The 22,962-nt window shown below is 42.3% G+C and overlaps 1 protein-coding gene across 1 annotated transcript; it reads left to right on the forward strand.

Moving 5' to 3' along the window:
• Positions 1–1,299: 1,299 nt before the first annotated feature.
• Positions 1,300–21,879, forward strand: CLRN3 (clarin 3). Its single transcript, XM_089669552.1, has 3 exons — positions 1,300–1,589; positions 4,419–4,601; positions 19,357–21,879. The coding sequence occupies exons 1-3, from the start codon at positions 1,355–1,357 to the stop codon at positions 19,629–19,631; spliced, it is 693 nt and encodes a 230-aa protein (XP_089525678.1). The 5' UTR covers positions 1,300–1,354; the 3' UTR covers positions 19,632–21,879.
• The last annotated feature ends 1,083 nt before the right edge of the window (positions 21,880–22,962 follow it).

The following is a 22,962-nucleotide window of genomic DNA, read 5'->3' on the forward strand; positions in this document are numbered from 1 at the left end:
AAACGTCCATATTTTATCCAAAATGAAAACAAAAACAAATGTGGCTGCACAGCATGAGGAAAGTACTGCCGATAACTGGCAATTGTCAGAGGGTGGATTGGCACTGATCATCAGTGCCCAGCAGTGCCACCCTCCAGTGCCGCCCATCTGTGCCCAGCAGTGCCACCCACCTGTGCCCATAAATGCCTGGTAGTGGCACCCACCTGTGCCCATCAGTGCCACCCATCAGTGCTGCCCAGCAGTGCCACCCATCAGTGCCCAGCAGTGCCATCAGTCAGTGCCACCGATCAGTGCTGCCCATCAGTGCCGCCTATCAGTACCCATCAGTGCCCATCATTGTTGCATATCAGTGCCGCCTCATCAGTGCCAGCTCATCAGTGTTGCCTATCTGTGCCACCTCATCAGTGCCGCCTAACAGAGCCCATCAGTACCGCCTATCAGTGCCCATCAGTGCTGGCTATCTGTGCCACCTGAGTGCCGCCTAACAGTGCCCATCAGTACTGCCTATCAGTGCCCATCAGTGCAGCCTATCAGTGCCCATCAGTGCTGCCTATCTGTGCCACCTCATCAGTTCTGCCTATCAGTGCCCATCAGTGCTGCCTATCAGTGCAGCCTCATCAACGCATATCAGTGAAGGAGAAAAATCACCTGTTTGCAAAATTTTATAATAGAAACAAATAAAAACATTTTTTTTCAAAATGTTTGCTCTTTTTTTGTTTATAGCGCAAAATATAAAACACACAGAGGTGATTACATACCACCAAAAGAAAGCTCTATTTGTGTGAAAAAAATGATAAAAATTTCCTATTGGTACAGTGTTGCATGACCACGTAATTGTCATTTAAAGTGCGACAGCACTAAAAGCTGAAAATTGGCCTGGGCAGGATGGGGGTATAAGTGTCCGGTAGGCAAGTGGTTAATTAATCAACTTCTCTCTACTGTACACTTGGCCCTCCCTTTTAGATTGCATGCTCTCCCATACATAGCTCTCCTGTCTTGAATTGTGTTGTAACTGTACTATATCCCTTTATATTGTAAAGTATTGCTCAAACCGTTAGTGCTATATAAGTCCTGAATAATAATAATATAATGTTTCTGTAGAATGCTTTTAAGACTACAGCTCTAGCTTTCCAGGTCCTTTTATTTTTTTTCCCTGATTATTGCTCCCATAGTAACATAGTTTCAAAGATCATGGTCTAATTGCTGGGAACATTTATGACTCCTGCCGGTGCAAAGTTCACTAGGAAAACTAGATACAAATATTAAATCCGGATGTGGATCTTTACTCGCCAGCAACAGCCCAGACCCATAGGTGTGAAGAAGACCAGGAAATAATAGCGGAAATAATTAAGAAATGCCCTCAAAGCAGAAGACGTTGTTGTTCTTTGCTGGCTTTGTATCAAGCATCGCATCCTTCGCAGTCATCTGTACATGCTTGGGGACTGAGCAATGGGTTACCAGCAGGATCCAGTTTACAGGAGTGAATTATGGAGGAGAAGCATACGTAAAACTTGGACTGTTTGTTGTCAGGCGCAATAAGACTATCACAAGCGGTGTGGCACTGGAAACCGGGGAGAGCTCCAAACAAGGTAAGGCCTGTCCTTCCATTGCAGGATATCTGAATAACCCATCTCAGCTTGTTGAACTTATCTCCTGTGAAGCTCACCTAGTGTCAAGGTAAAGCTGACCACATGCTAGTAGAATTCCAACTTTTTCATTTTAAAGTGGAAGTTCACTCTTAAAGTTCTGCTTTTCTGTCCCCCCCCCCCCCTTCTCTTCAACCTTTGGTACTTTTTTTGGTGGTGGGGAGGGGAGGAACAGGTACCAGGTTTTGTCAGGTTCCTGCTCACACTTCTACCTGGATCCCCTAGACAATTCAGGAGGAAGTTGACCCCCCACCAACAGCCTCTTGGGACACACCACAGGTCCCAGGATGCTGCAGGACCATTCACAATGCACATCATGGCTCATGTGTGTGCGCTAGGGAGTCTCCCCACAGTTAGCATGGGTGCACCAGAGACCTGAAGGCCAGAAAAGACACACCACAGGTCCCAGGATGCTGCAGGACCATTCACAATGCACATCACGGCTCATGTGTGTGCGTTAGGGAGTCTCCCCACAGTTAGCATGGGTGCACCAGAGACCTGAGGGCCAGAAAAACACACCACAGGTCCCAGGATGCTGCAGGACCATTCACAATGCACATCACGGCTCATGTGTGTAAGTTAGGGAGTCTTCCCACAGTTAGCATGGGTGCACCAGAGACCTGAAGGCCAGAAAAGAACCAGCCCAGGTGAGAACAGCACTGGATCCCTGGATAGGTAAGTGTCCTTTTGTTAACCCATTCTTTGCCACCTCCCGGCCTTAGAGTTTCTAAATGCCGGAAGGTGGAGGCGGGCCTTTCTGATCATGTGACCACTGCGATTGGCAGTCACAGCGGTCAAATGATCGGAAAGTTCCTGATCACAAGTATGTATCACAAGCTTTCCAGTACCCAATGGTCACTGTGCTGGTAGTGCGCATTGAGCATGCTCTCAGCACAGTAATTTATTTACATAAAGGGCACATATATGCAGCCTTTCGGTATTAAAGCCCTATATATGCGTATTGCCAGCTGCAACTGGTTAAAAGGCAGTAGCTACAGTATACAGTATGTAGTATGTAGCTGCTGACTTTTTTTTCACTTTAAGAATGTTTGCTTTTTTAATTGTTAGTGGAGTCAAATCAACGTTCATTTTTGACCGCAGAGTGATGAGAAAATTCGGAGAAGGAGCAGGATTAAATTTTTTTCTCAAATAAACACATTTCTAACAGTAGTTTCCATTCAGGAAAGTCCATTAGCTGCAAAATTGAATGTTAAAAGCAAATAACACCTTGAATTAGTTTAAAATGATATTTGTCAGGTCATCGAATGTACTTTGAATTTTCATATGAATATCCCTTCAAAAATCTACTAGTTTATGGCCAGTTTTAGCCCACACATACTCAATTCATGGGGACACTTAGACCTAGTACCTCATTTTGCCAAATCTGAACCCAAATAAAGGTGTAAGAAAACATTCTGAGTGCTGCTCACCTACAAAATTGGGTGGTGGCTCCCAGTGCCAGGGTTCCACTACAGTTCCATTGAATACAGAGCTGTGAAGCATCAACACAAAGGACCCCAGCACAGGAGACCTTTGGATTCCTGTTGAGTTACATTAATTATGCTAAATGCATAAAATCTGTTGTGTGCTGCTATGTACATATTTTTGATGCACAAATCCTTTACAATGTATATTTGCTGCAAAATATTTCACTTTTTTTTTTAAATGCCCCTAACCTGTTTAAAGCTGATCTCTAGCCCAACTTTCAGTCTTGCTCAGTTGTACCGACATCTTTCCTATAATGCAATGGCTTACTCTTATTTCACTGCACATTGTTACATTCTCACAATGTACATTAGAAGCTTCAGCAAGTCAGAGATAGCCCAATTATTTTTCTGGCTGAAGGATGTCCAGCATCATCTAGCACTTGTATTGAATTTCAGTTCTCTCAGTTGTGAAGACTGAGCATAATGTCTGGCCTTTACATAGGACCGTCAGGGTATTAATCAGTCTAAGAACCCCAGCTTCTTCAAAGTGACACCCACCCTACAAGGCATTTTGATATTTGCATAACTTCTCTCAAGAGCCAGCCCACTACTTGTGCAACACCCTCCAGGTTAGCTAGAGGTTTTTTTTTTTCTAGATAGAGGCTGAGTAGCAGAGTGGGATGAGTCAGCCTTGGAGTGAGACAGGAGTTCACCTCAGGACAGGATAGATGGTCCTACAGGTCAGGGCTTCTGGAGCCCTCCCACCTCTCTCTAGAAACTTGAGAACTTTCTAGAACAGGGGAGGAGAAGGGGAGGAAGCCCAGATCTGCATGTTTGAGGGACCCTGGCCAATCCCCTGGCAGGAGGCTTGGCATGGTGAACAGGGCAACCCTAAAATATGACACAGCCTGGGGAGAAAGTTGGAGTCAAGAGGAAGGCTGAAGTGTGGAGCCTGGGAGGGGGACCCAGGGAGGGGAGCCCACCTACAGGCTGGTTGCTGGACAGGAGGATCCCCACTGCCTAAAGTCTCCTAGGGAGGACATCCTGAACAGCAGGGAAGGAGCCAGCCCAGTGTAAGGCCTGAAAGCAGCCCCCCAACCCACCATACTGACAGAACAGGGCAGTATGAGTACTCCTACACGCCCGGGTTTTGAAAGGAAGAAAGCACTTGAGCAGAACATACATATGACAGTGCTAACTACCCATCCACTATGCTGTCCATATATATTACTTCATTGCTGTATATTACACATTTTCTTCTTCTAACCCCCCCTAAGTCCTTCTAATATAGGGTTCTATATGTGCTCACTGCTTGTTTATACTTTGTTACCATCTCTCATTTCAGTGTTTGATCTATTAAAAGAAACAAACAATGTGAAGATTGCCCACATTATCGTCATATTATTCCTTGTGTTCGGTCTTGCTTGCTGTTTGATGGGATCAGTGACTACTTGTTTGAATAGTGTCAGCAATCCCTATATAACCTTCTTGGGTCCCCAGGGCGTCTATGTGTGGAGTTCTATAAATGGTGAGTGGATGGTAAGATATGAAATCCTAAATAAGGGGGTGGGGTCCTGATAATAATCAATGATTTATAGGGGAGGAGCTTAGATGGAGGTTTTCCTCTAGGAGAGCCCAATGACCACAGTCTAGCACATGCACCCTTTAATAATTAGGCAAATGACCCACATGAAAAATGTTTGACTGACATTCCAAAAGTTGTCTATTTTTATTTTTGCATAAAAATGTTATTGAAAATATTGTTGTACCTTCATAATCTGCTCCATCAGCTGTGTGTAACTCACATCTCCTTCTCCCTAAACATGCAGTTTAAGCAGACTGAATAAGGTAGGAAAGATAAGTGAATTGTGACTTTGATCACAATCCTGGTTGTAGGGGTCTGTGGGCAGGGGGTTTATCAGAATCTGGAATCCCCCTTTAATAATACGGGGGCCCCCAGATACCACCCCCCTTCCTGTACATTAAAGAGTACCAATACTCATTCACAAAAAAAAGATTAACCTAGAAATAAACACACGCAAACATTTGGCAAGTCCTTTATTAAAAAATAGAAACCCCCAAAAACTATTTCTCATTGTAAATCCATCACGCCGACTTGCCCCCAAAATAACAGATGACAGATCCCAATGTTACCTATAGCCATTGACATAGCCTTGAGTTGTCATCAGCTATATAAGGAAAGGGGCAAGTATAGTGGTGACATCATTGCTCAAATGGGCATATATTTAGGCAATGATATAACCCCTCCAGTCCTTGTCCATTTACTTACATGGCAAGAGATTTTTGGCTATGTAAATTAATGGGTCCGGTGATGTCAGTGGTTGGTAAGGACATGATGAGTGAAAGCACCAGCTGCTTCCTTAGCAGTCATTGACAGCCAGGAGCTGTGAAGTTCATCTACATTGAATGTCCTAAATGTTTGGCATGCAGAAGAATGCCCAAACACAGAGCCTAACCTAATCTACATATCTGAGGAAGCTTAAAGCATACAGTAGTTGGACCAATGTACTATGCAAAAACAAGCATAACCAAAATTCAACTGTAAAAAAGCTATTTTGTAAACAAACCCATCAAAAACAATAATTTGGCCTGACCTCTGACCCAACATGAGTGATTTAATGTTCTTCCCAATGGAGCATTAAGCCTAAATACCTGCTAGGATGCACTCCAGTCCATTGCAAGAGTGCATTCTCGAGCCATTTCAAGTTCCTGGCAAAGGTATAACAGTGACGCCACCCATATCCCCTGGGAATGCCAGGAGCCAGGGCTGAGATTAGTATATTCTATTTTCTCAGGTGAATGATTTGTTTACAAATTTGTGAAGGAGGGCAGGAGAATGGCATGGAATGTACATTTTAAACCAATCAGGGTATCCATAAACACATAAGGAAACTAGTGGAACTTTTAAAGTGCCAGCAATTCCAATAATCCATATATGTTAAAGATAAAATGTATTTTTATAGATTACAGAAACTGTTAAAAAGAATTGTGTTTTGTATATTGGTAAATATACAAGCAAGCCCAATGATTTGGTGTAGTCAATTTAAGTAAATACATTCTCCCACACTTTCTAGTGCCCCTATACCCCCACTTTCATTGTTCAGTATGCAGATAGTTACAAAAGTTTGAGGTCTCAATAAATCTAATGTTCCAATGGTGGAAGGGGTCAGATTCTCATGCCTCTCTTGTGGTTTGAGGTGGACATCACATATTTATTAGCTTCTGTCTCCTGAGGAAGCAAAGTTGTGAAATGCATTGAGATTCTTCTGCCTTTCCACCACTTGAACATCAGATTAAGAGGCCTTTTAATTCTACAACATATTTGAGTTTTTCACAAGGAGAGTATATGTTTAGGGATGAAAGAAAGTGAGGGATACTGTCATTACTTAATCCCCCCAAGAAATTCCTTGCACTTGCTTGTATATGTACCAAGGGTGTTTCTACCATTAGACAAGTTGAGTAGGCTGTCTGTGGCGACAGTCATGGATGGCAATGAAGCACAGACTCAATTGCATTGAGCTCCCTGTCCATCCATCCCCCAACCCCCCTTTCTGGACATGCCCCATGTAAAAAGTATTTTTTTTTATTCCATAAAAGTTTATTAGTGAGATACAGAATGGTACAGGAAATATACGTATGAATCGGATAACAGGCGTTTGACAAAGCATAAAACAAGAAACAGGAAAAATGGAAGAAAATGCAACACTGTGAGTAAAATTAACATGTCAGGTCACGACAAGGATAGTCCTGTAATACTGTATATATATATATATATATATATATATATATATATATAGGAACCTGTAAGAGAAGGAAGAAAAGAGAAGAAAAGGTGGGAGTAGGGGTAACACAAAAAAAAAAAAGGGGGGGGGGAGAGGAGGGGAGGGGAGCAGTGGGAGGGGATGAGGTATGGGAGGTGGAAACTTGTGGATTTTGTGTCATCGTCAGTACAGTAGGTCAAAAATGGATGAGCCTATGCTCTAGATTATCACCAGTGTCAAGCAGTCGGGTGTAGAGCACCGAAGGGAAGGCGTTGCCATCCAGTCCATGGAGGGTAAAGGAATATTACCAGCAGTACGGCTAAGTTAGATCAGATATCTTGACCCATGAGGGAGTAAAAACTAATTTTAACATTTTTTTATTAATAAAAATATATTTTATCTTAAATATAACATGTATGGGTTGTTTGCAATTACTGGCACCTTAGTCTCCAATTCTTTCTTTATGTGTTGCGAATATCCATCCTATTTCATATTTGATACCTAGACCTATCAACCTGCTCAACCTTTCACAATGACTGATATGCTTTAAACCAAGCAGAACACTGCTGTAGTGTGACCTCATTGATCAATGTGTTGCAAATAAGAATGATCTGTGTTGCATGTTGTAGCAAATCAGATATCTAATTTCTCTCTTCTGATGCAGATTTGTGTCTGGTAGCTGTAGGGTAACATAAATAATACCTTTTTATATTTATATCAAATAACATTGTGGGATGTTGTTCCAAGAAATATTTGATTGCCTTTGGGAGTCAGGAAGCAATCAGATTATATAAATATATAAGAGGTCAAGGTGCAAGTCTGCCCCTCTATCTCACCTACCTCTCTACATAACACGAAAACTCTCTGTCAGTGAAATTAGTCTTTATATCAGCCTTTCTCAACCAGGGTTCCTCCAGAGGTTGCTAGGGGTTCTGTTCTGCTTTCCCAATCTAAGAATTGCAATTGTGATCTCTATAGCTGATTGAGTTATAGTAAGATATCTGTAACTTACAAGCTCAGCAGCGTTGGCAGATAATTAGGCAAGTTGAGTAGTCTGTCTGTGTCGACAGTCATGGATGGCAATGAATCACAGACTCAACTGCATTGAGCTCCCTGCCCATCCATCCCCCCAACCCTAACTCCCTGTCCATCCATCCCCCCAATTCTATCAAAATTACATCTTACAAATCATAAAAAGCTTTAATCGAAAACTTGTGCAGATCTTCACAGATGAACATAAGAGAGGTCAAAAGATCATAGTGGGCGTATCTGCACCAATTACATGTGCTGGGAACGAAAAATAAAAAGAGAGTGGGACTAGCTATACAGAGCTTCTCCTAGCTATGGCCTGAGGAAGGGACAAAATTAACTATAGGCAAACAAACAATGCATGTGTAACATGATAGGTTTCTTCAGCAAAGAGCAATCACTAACACCAATTAGCAATGCTCTTTTCAGCTATCTGTAGAGGGGGCATTCTTTCTACCAAATCTCATTGTAAGGGGTATTCTTCCCACTGACCCCCAGTGTAATGGGTCCCTCTTTCCCAAATGGTCACCAATGTAAGGCTGACCTTCTCCTGCTAACCACTAATCTAAGGGGGGTAGTCTCCACTGACCACCAATCTAAGGGAGCCCTTCTTAACTAAACATCACTCTGGGGGGGCTTTCTCCACTGACCATCAATTTAAGCGGACCCTTATCCACTGACCATCACTCTAAGGGGGGCTTTCTCCACTGATCACCAATCTAAGAGACCCCTTCTCCACTAACCATCACAGGGAGGGGGGGCTGTCTCCACTGACCACCAATCTAGGGAAACCTCTGTCTCCACTGACCACCAATCTAGGGAAACCTTACTCCACTGATAATCAATCTAAAGGAATTTTCACCATTTGATTTTCCTTTCTGGCCTTTATTATGTTTTATTTAGTTTTAATGTTATTTAAAAATATGTTTTGTATAGAGTGGGTATCAAATACATAAAAGTATCCCACATACCTTTTTCTGTTACTTAATCTTATAAAATTATTTTTATCAGTTTACTCTTCATGCTAATGTACCATGAACTGTAGATATAGTCATTATTAGCAAGGGTTCCCTGAGACCCATAAGTTATTTCCAAGGGTTCTTTCACATTTAAAAAAGGCTGCCTTAAATGTGTTTACATTTGTATTGACGATCCACGTCAGTCATGTGTCTTTAGGGTGTGTACTTGGCGTCAGAACCGATCTCATCGCTGTAATGGTATCACTAAAGAAATAAAAAATGTTTTCTTGTATGATACAGTAGACTTGTTTATGGCAACTCAAGCTGCGGTTAGTGATAGTACACATATCTACACAGGAAATTCTCTAAGCATTATACTAACATCAAATAAGGAGGGGAAATCACTATATGAGTTGCAATGTCAATTGGAAAACTCTAAGAAAGCGAGTAATGTGAAATATTTATAGGTGGAATTATGATATTCTTATTTGATCTCTATCACGGTATCTGAGGAAACCAAAATGTTTCTGCAACATTTTTTTTACTTTTGGTAATAAACCAAAAATATATATTTTTTCATGTTTTTGCAAAATTGATGATGTGCCTTAAAGTTCTTATGGATTGACAACATGTGAATGGCTGCTTGTAAAGGGCATTTAAAGCCTTCTAGCCCCCCTTCTAGTCTGTAGTGTGTAGCCGAGGTCTTGTTCTATGATTGGAGGAACTATTCCTCGAAACAGGAAAGAAGGCACCAGTTGCTAGTTGGATTGGGGAATTCTGCGGAGCCTGTTAACCCAAAAAAGTTATTTTTAGGGAGTGTTGGAAGATTTGAGGCTTCTGTATGAGCATGAACTGACGTTTCATGGGGTTTTTTTTTGGGGGGGGCCTTGCTGTCAGACTAAATTCCCTCAAATCTCTAGACATCAGAGTAGAGAGAGAGATTATCGAAAACATTTGAGATTTCCATGTATATGGGTGAGTAAGAATTAATTGGGGGATTGGAGAAGCAGACTGCAGTTTCACATTGCCACCAAGGAATAGAGGTGGCCACACCCAGGATTGGATGACATCTCTCTCATCTCTGGAGCCTAAGAAGTGAGTTACATGTGAGGGCTCCAAGAAAAGGTAGGAAACCTCCAGAGAGATGCTGAGATTAACAGGTAAGGAGGTAAGGATGGGTGCTGTCTGCAAGGACTGGGGTCAGTGTTGATCCTGCAATCTAGCATTATTTCTCAACAAAGCTTCTGGCAATCTCTCTCTCTTTCTGGATGTCCTCAGGAGAACACGGTCTGTCCCTACCCAAAGAACCCATTAAGTAATATAGGTGAAATCAGGACACTGAGTCATTTTGAATCCCAAATTATTGGTAAGGTCTATAAAGTAGTAAAAGTTTTGAATATGCTAATATACTGTAGATGTGCACAGTGATTCCCGTGTGCTTACATATTTAGAAATATAGTTTATATATATTCTTTAAATGGTAACTCCCCTTTTGAACAACTTAAATTTCACCTCCTGCCTTTGGGAATATATGTTCTTACAACAGAAATGTCACATGTTCAGCGTCTGGCCTGGCCAGGACAAGCACATTACTTATGTTCTTGACATACTGAGTAATACTCCTGCTTCTGACCTAACCATACTGAGTAATCCCTGATCAGCTTGGCATGCATGGAAGCAGGTGCACAGATCCGAATACAGACAGTGTGCCCCTGTATGTATTGAGGTGAAAGCAAGCTTATTTAGAGATGATTGCAGTTTTGGGTTGTTCTGGACATTAATACTGAAATTTTATAGATAGGCAACTCCTATCCTCATATTCATTAGTGGTTCCAAATTAATACCTACTGCAGTAGAGAAGAAACACAAAACGATACACTTAGTATCTTTCCAAATCACTGTTCTGTTTATTCTGTGCATTTGAAGTTTTTTTTATACACATGATTACGTAGGTGTCACATTAATATTACAATTGTACTTTTATGGTAACAAGGGGCATTACATAGACAGGCTAATTTCTAATCAGGACTTGAAGGAATGCAAACACATAATCAAAACATTATTAGCGCCGTGTACACAATGAGGGCAGTGTACAATACATAGACAAAGCATACAAAATAGAATACAATTTTATACAGAATTTACGAATTTTCTTAACAATCTCCCCTCTTTTGATCAGTATTTTACATTTTGATCACAGACCACACCTACTATCACCTTTAAACTGGAACCTCCTTACATTTAGGCGGAACTAGTCCTGATCTAGGAGGCAAACTCCACTGGGGACCATCTAAAAGCTGAGAGCAACTACAGTATATCATTACAAAATGGCCTTGTATTGTGACTAAAACTTACATAAAAACAAATGATTGATAAGAAATGTTTACAGAGTAAATGGTCTGTACATTCAGATCCTGTGGCCAAAATGGTCATGTAGCTTACTTGTGGACATGCTGACCTATCAGCATAGTTAAACACAGACAATACTACATAAACTAGAAGACATATAAAAGACAATATGACTTCAACATGGCTGATCTACTTTTCAAATCACATAAATTTACATATATTCCTTACTAATATATTTATTACAGCAGTGGTCTCCAAACTTTCTGACTGAAGGGCCAGTTAACTGTTCTTCAGGCTTTAGGAGGGCTGGATTTTGGCCAGTGGGGGTAGAAATTCTCCAGGATTTTGTGGAAATAAACAATGCCTTAGGCTTTGTGGTCAGTGGGAGTATAGAAATTACATAGCACCTTTGGTCAGTAGAAGGAATAATGGCAATTATTGATATCATGTTGGAGGAATCAATGACCCATCGTTGGTGTCAGTGGAAGGAATTAGGCCCCCTAATCTTGGTGTCAGTAGGAAGAATAGAGCCCCAACGGCTGGATAAAGGCTAGCAAAGGGCCACATTTGGCCCATCGGCCGCAGTTTGGAGACCACTGTATTAAAGCATTTGAATAAATAGTACCCCAGACTGATTCCAAGAGGAAACCAAATTAAACACAGAAATACTTTCATTTAGTTATTTTTGTAGTGTCTGGTGTGGATCCAGGTGACTTTTCCTTCAAGTGTTGTAAACTGTACATGAAATAGAAGCTGTACTGTGCCTCCAACCATTTCCTATATACAGTATATACTATAAATGTCTCTTAACAATCCACAAGTCACCTGGCTTTAGTTTATGAGATCCTTCCAAACTGTTAGGATCTGGAATTTGGGGAGAAAATACATAAATTAGTTTTTCAAAACCTTAAGAGATCAGCAACATTTTCTGAGATCCCAGTGGAGGACCGCAGCTGCTGAGAAAGATATAAGCAAGTGAGCAACACACTTCCAAACTAAATCCCATAGGGAGAGAGTCCACATATCCCCTTAGGGGATTAAAATATATGACGACATTAAGGCCATCGTTTTCTAGTTTCTGACATCCCCTTAGTTACTCTACTTTTTTTCACTACATTGTGGATGGTAGGGGGTGTAAAATAAAACCTCAAACTTCTTGTAAGAACCCACCTATAAAGCAAGTACCCCTGTTACTCTAATACAAACCACTTCTGATAACACTCTGCTGTGGCCTTTACAGTAGCATTTGCCACTGGACAAACTTCTGGCCATTCAGAAAACATGTCCATACAGAGCAGCGCATACTAGTAAGATCCTAACTTGGGCATCTGGATATATCCTTTTGTAATCTCTGGAAGGGATGTTGTTTTTGGTAACACATTTGGTAACAGGTAAGACAAGGAGCAGTATATTCAATAACAACAGTGGTTAACCCTGACGCTATCCCACGCTCATTTACCAAGGCAGCTATAATTGCTTCTGACTGATGACACGGTCCATGTGTCAAGGGAAGACCTAAAAGATCACCTTTTTCCAAAGTTCTGTTTCATAGGAAGTTGCCCCCCACTGTGGACCATTTGTTCTTCATGTTCTGGGATCCTCAAAGTTTAATTATTAATCCCAGCTCTACTGGGCCAGAACTAGGGTGGAATCTGTGAGTTGCACAGTCCCAGCAAGTGTCCGGGGCTGTAATGCAGCATTCAGTCACCTGGTGTACGTTTTAATGTTAGTATGGCTACCTCAGCAAGAAGCTGGAAGGCTGATGAGCTGGGGAAGAATGCATTGACTCTGAGTACAGAGGGTCCTTCTGGGTGATAACTGCATATTCAGTATGCATCTAGCCATCCTCTGTATACAACCCAGGATCAAGTCTACAAAAAATCAAATATCTGGGTCTTCAAGGAGTGTGTCCTCATGGGGCTCACAGCAGCTGATTCCTACATTTTTTTTAACACATGGTTTTTCTTTGTCTCCAGCCTCTGTAGCTAGCCACCTTATTGCCTATATTGGAGGAGACTGGAGACAAAGAAATGTATTTATGTACAAATATAAACAATTCAAATTCATATTTTGTGAACCTTGCATTAGACAAATATTTAGTTGGCCTGGTTGCAATAATTGCTGCACAAAATGTGGGACGATTAAAGTTGAATAATTGACCAACATAATGCCTGTACCTTTGTCTAGTAGCACCTTGCATACAGCTACTGCTCTGATATAGCTGGGTGAACCTGTCATTACTGGGTCCAGTTTGCATGAAATATATCTCAATGGCTTATTTTTTCCTATCATGCTCTTTGTGTAAAAACTCCAGTGACATGTTCTAGAAAGATAACCTTTCTCTGGCAATATTATAATTTCTCTTTGTTTGCTGTTTTGTTAGTTTTAGTTAGATAACACAAGTCCTTATTTTCCATCTTACATATTTTTCCAAATTCACAACGTAATATATGATAACAATATCGTGCGGTGATGCGGAGATGTCCGTAAATCCAAAGTTTTCTTCAGCTTACCACTGCACTTACAAGGAAAAGGGACACATCATTTCACAGTCCACACATTCTGCTTTGGATTTCAAAAATAAAAATAAATAAATAAAAAAAGTACCAACAAATTGTATATGAAAGAACAGAAAATCATCAGCCAGATCAAAAAACTATAAAACAGCCGGCTTCCGGTGGTATCTATCCTAACAGGGTGCGTGGACTTGGTGAGATGGGGCTGTAATTTTATTTATTACTCTCACATCATCACATCATGGACCGCACATCAATTTTTATCAGACCTTTAGTTTTAATTTTATAGAAAATGTATATAGAAAAATGTATCCCATCCATCTACTGTAGGCTCTGTTAAGTGTTAAGACAGCTGCGACATAACCTCCTCATGTTAATCTAAGGTAACCCCATATCCATCCTATTAGATTGCAAGCTCTTATGAGCAGGACCCTCTTAATAATCTTGAATTTTTTTTTTTTTTTTAAAGTACTGTCTCCCTTTATATTGTAAAGTGCTTTGCAAACTGTTGGCGCTTGTCAGGGAATGTGCAGGCGCAAAACCCTTGTAAGCCCTGCTCATGGCTGATTAGCAGGTGCGTGTGTGTGCGCATGTGGGATGGTGAATTGGGGCCAGTGGGCTATTTAAGCTTGGCTAGTGCCTTGTATTAGTGCCGCTTGGTCTATTACGTTTTTGCATCTGTGCATCCTTTTCCTGTGTTCATCTTCTGTTGCTGACCTGGTCTGTTGTTGACTCTGCCTGAATGCTGCCTGTACCAACTCCTGGCCGGCCCTTGACTATTCTTCTGCCTACTGTTTATGCTTGCTCTGCTTGCTAGTTGCCAACCCAGACTGTCTGAGCTTGCCTTGCTCTTCCTCCTGCACCTGAACCAGCTGATCCTTGCCAGTATCCAGCTCCTGCACGTCTGCCAGCATGCCATCTACCAGTCTGCTCCTGCACCTCTGCCAGCATGCCATCTGCCAGTCTGCTCCTGCACCTCTGCCTGCCAGTGTGCCATCTGCCAGTCTGCTCCTGCACCTCTGCCTGCCAGTGTGCCATCTGCCAGTCTGCTCCTGCACCTCTGCCGGCGTGCCATCTGCCAGTCCGCTCCTGCACCTCTGCTGGCATGCCATGTGCCAGTCTGCTCCTGCACCTCTGCCGGCGTGCCATCTGCCAGTCTGTTCCTGCACCTCTGCCAGCATGCCATCTGCCAGTCTGCTCCTGCTCCTCTACCTGCCAGTGTGCCATCTGACAGTCTGCTCCTGCACCTCTGCCAGCGTGCAATCTGTCAGTCTACTCCTGCACCTCTGCCAGCATGCCATCTGCCAGTCTGCTCCTGCACCTCTGCCTGCCAGTGTGCCATCTGCCAGTCTGCTCCTGCACCTCTGCCAGTGTGTCATCTGCCAGTCTGCTCCTGCACCTCTGCCAGCGTGCCACCTGCCAGTCTGCTCCTGCACCTCTGCCAGTGTGCCATCTGTCAGTCTACTCCTGCACCTCTGCCAGCATGCCATCTGCCAGTCTGCTCCTGCACCTCTGCCAGTGTGCCATCTGTCAGTCTACTCCTGCACCTCTGCCAGCATGCCATCTGCCTGTCTGCTCCTGCACCTCTGCCAGCATGCCATCTGCCAGTCTGCTCCTGCACCTCTGCCTGCCAGTGTGCCATCTGCCAGTCTGCTCCTGCACCTCTGCCGGCGTGCCATCTGCCAGTCCGCTCCTGCACCTCTGCTGGCATGCCATGTGCCAGTCTGCTCCTGCACCTCTGCCGGCGTGCCATCTGCCAGTCTGTTCCTGCACCTCTGCCAGCATGCCATCTGCCAGTCTGCTCCTGCTCCTCTACCTGCCAGTGTGCCATCTGACAGTCTGCTCCTGCACCTCTGCCAGCGTGCAATCTGTCAGTCTACTCCTGCACCTCTGCCAGCATGCCATCTGCCAGTCTGCTCCTGCACCTCTGCCTGCCAGTGTGCCATCTGCCAGTCTGCTCCTGCACCTCTGCCAGTGTGTCATCTGCCAGTCTGCTCCTGCACCTCTGCCAGCGTGCCACCTGCCAGTCTGCTCCTGCACCTCTGCCAGTGTGCCATCTGTCAGTCTACTCCTGCACCTCTGCCAGCATGCCATCTGCCAGTCTGCTCCTGCACCTCTGCCAGTGTGCCATCTGTCAGTCTACTCCTGCACCTCTGCCAGCATGCCATCTGCCTGTCTGCTCCTGCACCTCTGCCAGCATGCCATCTGCCAGTCTGCTCCTGCACCTCTGCCTGCCAGTGTGCCATCTGCCAGTCTGCTCCTGCACCTCTGCCAGCGTGCCATCTGCCAGTCTGCTCCTGCACCTCTGCCTGCCAGTGTGCCATCTGCCAGTCTGCTCCTGCACCTCTGCCAGCGTGCCATCTGTCAGTCTACTCCTGCACCTCTGCCAGCGTGCCATCTACCAGTCTGCTCCTGCACCTCTGCCAGCATGCCATCTGCCAGTCTGCTCCTGCACCTCTGCCAGCATGCCATCTGTTAGTCTGCTCCTGCACCTCTGCCTGCCAGTGTGCCATCTGCCAGTCTGCTCCTGCACCTCTGCCTATGTGCCATCTGCCAGTCTACTCCTGCACCTCTGCCAGTGTGCCATCTGCCACTCTGCTCCTGCACCTCTGCCAGCGTGCCATCTGCCAGTCTGCTCCTGCACCTCTGCCTGCCAGTGTGCCATCTGCCAGTCTGCTCCTGCACCTCTGCCAGCGTGCCATCTGTCAGTCTACTCCTGCACCTCTGCCAGCGTGCCATCTACCAGTCTGCTCCTGCACCTCTGCCAGCATGCCATCTGCCAGTCTGCTCCTGCACCTCTGCCAGCATGCCATCTGTTAGTCTGCTCCTGCACCTCTGCCTGCCAGTGTGCCATCTGCCAGTCTGCTCCTGCACCTCTGCCTGCCAGTGTGCCATCTGCCAGTCTGCTCCTGCACCTCTGCCAATGTGCCATCTGCCAGTCTGCTCCTGCACCTCTGCCAGCGTGCCATCTGCCAGTCTGCTCCTGCACTTCTGCCAGCTTGACATCTACCAACTGCTCCTTAATTCCAGACGCACATCAACATCCATCAGCAGAAGTCCTATCAGGCACTCATGCACTTCTGTGCTCTGGCGCTCCCTGTTACTTTATCGGGGCCCCTGAGCCAGAGCTGTAAGGGAGGCCTTCCTCTGCACTTCAGATTCTACCACCAGGTACGTTACAGCGCTATATAAATCCTGTATAATAATAATTACAGATTTTCCCAATAACCTATATTCCATTTCCAACTAAAGGTTGTCTAAACCAATTAAAATATATCTATATCATTAATAAAATTGTTAACATCATATCGGAAATGAATACTCGATATTACACCCTAATTTCAATTACACAGATACATCTCCTGAAAAAGGAAAGGTCACTGAAAATAATGTATTACCTAAGTGATTCTGGAGAAAAAAAAATTCTAACTATACATCTCACAATCGCTGAGGTCATTTGTACTGAGACTTCTTAATTATCTAACCTCTTCTGTAACATACAGACGTTGTAATATAATGGACTCAAATTATTTATAATGTTGAAAACATAATATCCACCATATAAACCAATATGTAATATTGTTAAAACCAATTAATATAGATAAAATATATATGTATATGGAGATAGAATATAATAATATAAAACCTAAATTACTTAATTATTCACTTCATGCAATACCAATAATAATACAATTGACAGTTATTAAAATACACCGTATACAATGTAAAGTTTAATATGTACTCTTTTCCAGAGGTTCATGGAAAAAGAAAAAAAATCATTGTGAATAGTCCTTTTGTCCTTTGTTCAATCAAGATATGGAGTTCTCAATTTATCTTGCAACTTGGTATCATGTACAGTCTTTATTTTGTTGCTGCCTGGTACAATCATATCCCCCCCACCTTGGGAAAGTATGCAGTAAGAACCTGGGAATGTCTGCTGTTCGAATCTTTGTTCAGAAACCATGAAAATAGAATATAAAGAGCAAAATGGCTTCCAGCATGTCCACGTAGAGATGATAGGTTCAGGCCTTCCAGTTTAATTCTGTGAGTCCAAAGTATTTTGGACACCTCATATTGATTAGTGGTTCCAAATTAATAACTTTTGCAGTAGGGAGCAGACACAAAAAGATACAAGCGGCATCTTTCCAAATAACTGTTCTATTTATTCGACGCATTTAAAGTTTTTGTTATACACATGATTATGTAGGTTTCACATTAATATTACAATTGTACTTCTATGGCAACAAGGGGCGTTACATAGGAAGGCTAATGTCTAATAAGGACTTGAAGGAATGTAAATATGTAATGAAAGCATTATTAGTGCTGTGTGCACAATGAGTGCAGTGTACAATACATAGGCAAAGCATACAAAATAGAATACAATTTTATACAGAATTTACAAATTTCCTATACAGGGTGGACCATTGACAAGTATAGGAGCTCTCAGGTGTACATGAAAGTTTGTAGATGAGAGGGGAGGAGGGGGTGTTCACGGCTAATAGACTGTGTAAGCCTTAAAGTAGCAGTAGGCATCATACATTTCAATATAGGGAAGATGCTGCCCCTAGCACTCATGCTGCCCCAGACCATGGCCTTTGTGGCTTAGTAAGATATCTGACTCAGGCAGCACTGAGAGACAATTAGGTGAGTTGCATGCAAATGTGTATTAAAGAGGACATGCTGATAGGAGTAGAAAGCAGAGTGAACAGAAAATGTACTTTATTGGTCAACTGATGCTCTTTTATTGGCCAATCACAGATTGAGAGTGGGAAGATAACCCCACTGCATTCTTGTAATGATAAAGTGGTGTCATCCTCCTGGCTGTGCTGTATGGCAAGACTTTGGAATCCTCAGAACTATATGCACAGAAATACATATCTTGGGAGTTGCATGTTGTAGAAAGCAAAAAATTGCAACAACTAATCAGACTCCAAATAATGTCCTAGAGGTAATCCACTAAGGAAAGTAACTGGGAGTGATCCAAAAGTAACTTCATGTAATACAATGAATGAAAACTTTAGGAATAATAGTTTCGAGTTTCTGTACCTTTACTCAAGATCAAATGTGAACATACAAAATACATTTGAACTTGAGAGGTGGGCATGCCTGAAACTGTCTTTCCTATAGTTTTAGTTCATTGTGTTACATGAAGTTACTTTGGATTAAAAAACCTTTGTTTATTGTCTATTGCTCCAAGTTTCTATTCATAGTGGATTATAATACATACACGGTATATGCACAGTATGTTTGCCTTTACATAAATGACCTGCAACAAGTATCTAGTATGTCAGGGTATAGTCAGAACCAGGGGCGGACTGACAACTCATGGGGCCCCCGGGCAATAGGGGATCATGGGGCCCCTGTGTCCTTGCCCAAACTCAAAAAAGCCTATGAAAAAGGTACCCCGGGCCCTCGGGTAGTGCCCGAGTTTCCAAATGGTCAGTCCGCCCCTGGTTAGAACTCATGATTTGAAATACTTGGGTCACTAACACAAACCTATTTGATTCATTAATTATCATTACAGGCAGGGAAATAGAATTTTTAGAAGAAGGCCAGCAATTGCAGCTTATGTGTTCTATCAATGCACATTTCCTTTAGTTGGACCATTTGTATTATTTTTGAACATGTTTTCTTTACCTTTTTCTTAGGGATCCTTGTACTCCTTGCCATCATTGTGTTTGTGGTAAATATAGAAGTGAATAACATGCCGACGACTTTGGTTAAAGCAATGGACACAACAAACGATGTATTTGAGACTAGTACGAATGCATATGGATACTCGTTTTTCCTCCTGATCCTTGGTATTTTCCTGAACATGGCCACAATAGGGATTATCTATTATTACCAGCATGTCAGGTATAGCAAGCAAAAAGAACAGGAGAGACCCATGGAAATCGCAACAAAAGATTCCATCTTATTCTGAGACTGGGACTCCACAGCGTGCAACCTAGTGCTTATTACTCCGCCACCGCCAACCGCTCACAATAAACCAGCGGGACCTTCTGTAAAAAATGCTGCTTCAGTGCTCACCGAATACTGTGATAACACCATCATTATTAAACGGCTAGGAATGAAGAGGCTTCATTGTTAAACAGACTTATTTACGGTGTCTCTATGCACTCATGTATGTTAAATCGTAATTTTCAGAGGTGGAGTCTACAAATTGTTTTATGTACAAAGCGTTATTATGCGAACAGACAGGGCGGTATGATTTGTAGAGGTGCAGTGACAGTCACAAATACGTAATGCAACACACATCTTTAGACATCTTCATAAAGCGGGGAATAAAAAATTATATATATGATGTAATCTTTCACTAGCAGTTTTTCTTTGTTAGTTCAATATCCTCTACAACATAGTTCTTTTACTTGTTGATCCTGCCAGCAGATGTTTCCAATTCTTGCAAGAGGCACAGATGTCCAGCAAAAGCAACAGTTACAGGGGTTGGGACAACCATATAATACTGGCAGAGGTGCTTACAATGGTTATCTTTTATTCATATGGCCAAGAGCCTGTGTTGATGGGTATTGGCCTTGTGTTAAGGACATCAGGGTGACATCGGTTTGAAAGATTCCTGAGGGTATTGACAGGTGCATTTGACCAGAAGTTGACCTCCTTTTGACTTGCGTCAAGTTGGTTTTGCATTCCCCAAGGGCCCTTAAATGTTTTTTTGTAAGAGTTCCTTCACATGGGCAGCCAGGAGGCAGCTAAGCTGAGGTTTTACCACCCCTGCCCAGCTACCCAAAGAAGTGCATGCAGCTGCTTAGGGCTGTACACATTTACAATTAAATTGCAGACTGAATTTGGCAGTCAGTACCAACCTGATAAATTATATAGAGCCACACCACAACTGCCCTGCAACCGCATGCATTGGTGATTCAGCCTTTTTGGGGTTAAAACAGATAGTAAGGAGGTATATCACCTCCTCACCACCTGTCAAATGCTCTCTTAAAAGCGATCCACCACAGAATGCTTTTACGAGGGGTGGGAAGGCCACTAAAAAAAAATTCTACTGCAATTGGTTAATATATTTGTCACATGCTTAAAGTCCATTTAAAATAATATGTCCATCTAAGACTAACCTATCCATAGGGTAAAGTGAAAAGTGTTGTTACCCTGTTACAGGAAGTGGAAAAAACAGATCTGCTGGAAGGATCAACAGATAACAAAGCTATGTTACATGAAGGATAGGAAAAAAAAACTGCTATGTTAAAGCTAATAACAGACTGCATCATTAATGTCATTTCTGATTTTGCCCATAATTCCACTTTAAAAGGTTAGTCCACCTTTTAAGAAATATGAAAAGGTAAACTAACACCCTACACCCGCCCCACCCCACCGCCAGCTCTGCTGTAAATACTTCCATGGGTGATGAGCTGGCAGTGCCCACACAGCTGATGTAGAGGTCCAGCAATTTGAAATCCCTGCTCTTCTTCCCTTTCTGTAGGGCTTCTGGGACATATCAGGGAGATTCCGAATGGTCAAAGAAGTCATTTGCCAGTGCCGACCAATCAGAATCACTTGGGTCCATCCCACTGTTATAAGAGGTGGACGGTAAACAACATTTCAAAATTTTCCTTAAAACCTTAAATTTGGCCATGGAAATGCACCTGAATTTTGTATTGTATCTATACCCCCTGTGTTTTGCAGTAGTGCTGCATCGCAGCAATTTTATTACAAATTATTGCATTGTTATACCAGATCAAGAGTTCCACAGTTATCCTCAACTTGGTGAAAAATCTTAATACAACGTGGGGGAGAAAGGATTATTGTTCCCTTTCCTATGGAGAAAAGGAGATCAGAGACAATTGCAGAACTTTCGACGGTTTGATGGGCCACATATAGTATTAATATGACATGCATTAACATGTATCCTCAAATCAAAGACCCTTGTGTTGCCTCACCTTCCCTTTACTGTATAGAGCTATACATAAAAATGTACTTATTTATACATTTCACAGCTAAACTCCAGAGCCATTTTTTACACTTCGGTTTATGGGCCCAATAAACTGGTAGCAACATTGACTTCAATTATACCTGCACTGTATAATCAAAGTAATGCCGATACAAATTTTTTATAGACAAACAAGGATTTCTTTTTTGATGGTGTTCCAAGAATTATTTCATTTCTTATGCATATTAAAAACCAAAAGAAATTAAAAACAGAAAAAGTGTCTTTTTAACAGAAGTGTATAGTAGTTTAAACAATTTCTTTATTTATAATGGTCAGGAGAATAAAAAAAAAAATTTAATTTGAAAAAAGTGTTTACAATTTTTCTCTTTTTGCCTCTATGACAAAAGAATCTTTTTGTTTAGAGAACATCAATGATTCAATTAGATGGCTCAGTGCAAAGTTTGTAATGAGACAAATTCCAACTCAAAGCAAGCTTTGATTTCTGTGCTGTTGTTTTAACAAAGTACTCAGGGGATCTTTGGTCATGTACTAAATGTTTACTGGTAAAATATATATATATATATATATATATATATATATATATATATATATACACACATACTGTATATCAGTTTAAAACATTTAAACCTAAAGTGGTTATGAAGGCTCAAGGTTTTTTACCTTTATGCACTCTATGCATGAAGGTAAAAAACCTTCTGTGTGCAGCATTCCCCCACCCCAGCCCCCCTAATACTTACCTAAGCCCCCTCTCGATGTGCACTGTAGTCTCAACTAGGCTGGGACTCCCTCTCCCCATTGGCAGAGACAGAAGGAGAAGCCATTGGCTCTCACTGCTGTAAATCACAGCCAGTGAGCCAATGAGAAGAGAGAGGGGGCAGGGTGAGCCACGGCTCCCTGTGTGAATGGACACATGGAGCAGTGGGTGCCCCCATAGCAAGCTGTTTGCTGTGTGGACACCCGACATTAGGGAGGGGCCAGGAGTGCCAGCGGGGGGCTCGAGAGGAGGAGGATTCAAGCTGCTCTGTGTAAAACCACTGCACACCGCAGGTAAGTATAGACATGTTTGTTATTTCTTCTAAAAAATAAATAAGCCTTTAGAAACACTTCATAAAAAAACAAATTATTTATCTAAACCTAATATAATATCCTTAAATGTCTGACCAGTGATTATTATAAATAATTTAAAATCCCAAATGTTGCTACAGATAAAAGTACTATTTTTGTCAATTTGTCCTGTTCATTGTGTTACCAAAAACTGATCTCAAAAGGCTTTTGAGAGAAAGGGATCAAAGTTTGCTCCAAAAGATTTTTAGGATGTTGCCTAAGCCTCCTTATCTTA

Source organism: Staurois parvus, unplaced genomic scaffold (assembly GCF_062004578.1).
Source record: "Staurois parvus isolate SC_StPar_1 unplaced genomic scaffold, SC_StPar_1.0 ptg000009l, whole genome shotgun sequence".
NCBI classification, from domain to species: Eukaryota; Metazoa; Chordata; class Amphibia; order Anura; family Ranidae; genus Staurois; species Staurois parvus.

Coding starts and splice junctions, on each gene's coding strand:
- CLRN3 (XM_089669552.1), top strand. CDS start 1,355: ATGCCCTCAAAGCAGAAGACGTTGTTGTTCTTTGCTGGCTTTGTATCA. Junction 1,590..4,418: donor CGGGGAGAGCTCCAAACAAG/GTAAGGCCTGTC, acceptor CTCTCATTTCAG/TGTTTGATCTATTAAAAGAA. Junction 4,602..19,356: donor TGTGTGGAGTTCTATAAATG/GTGAGTGGATGG, acceptor CCTTTTTCTTAG/GGATCCTTGTACTCCTTGCC.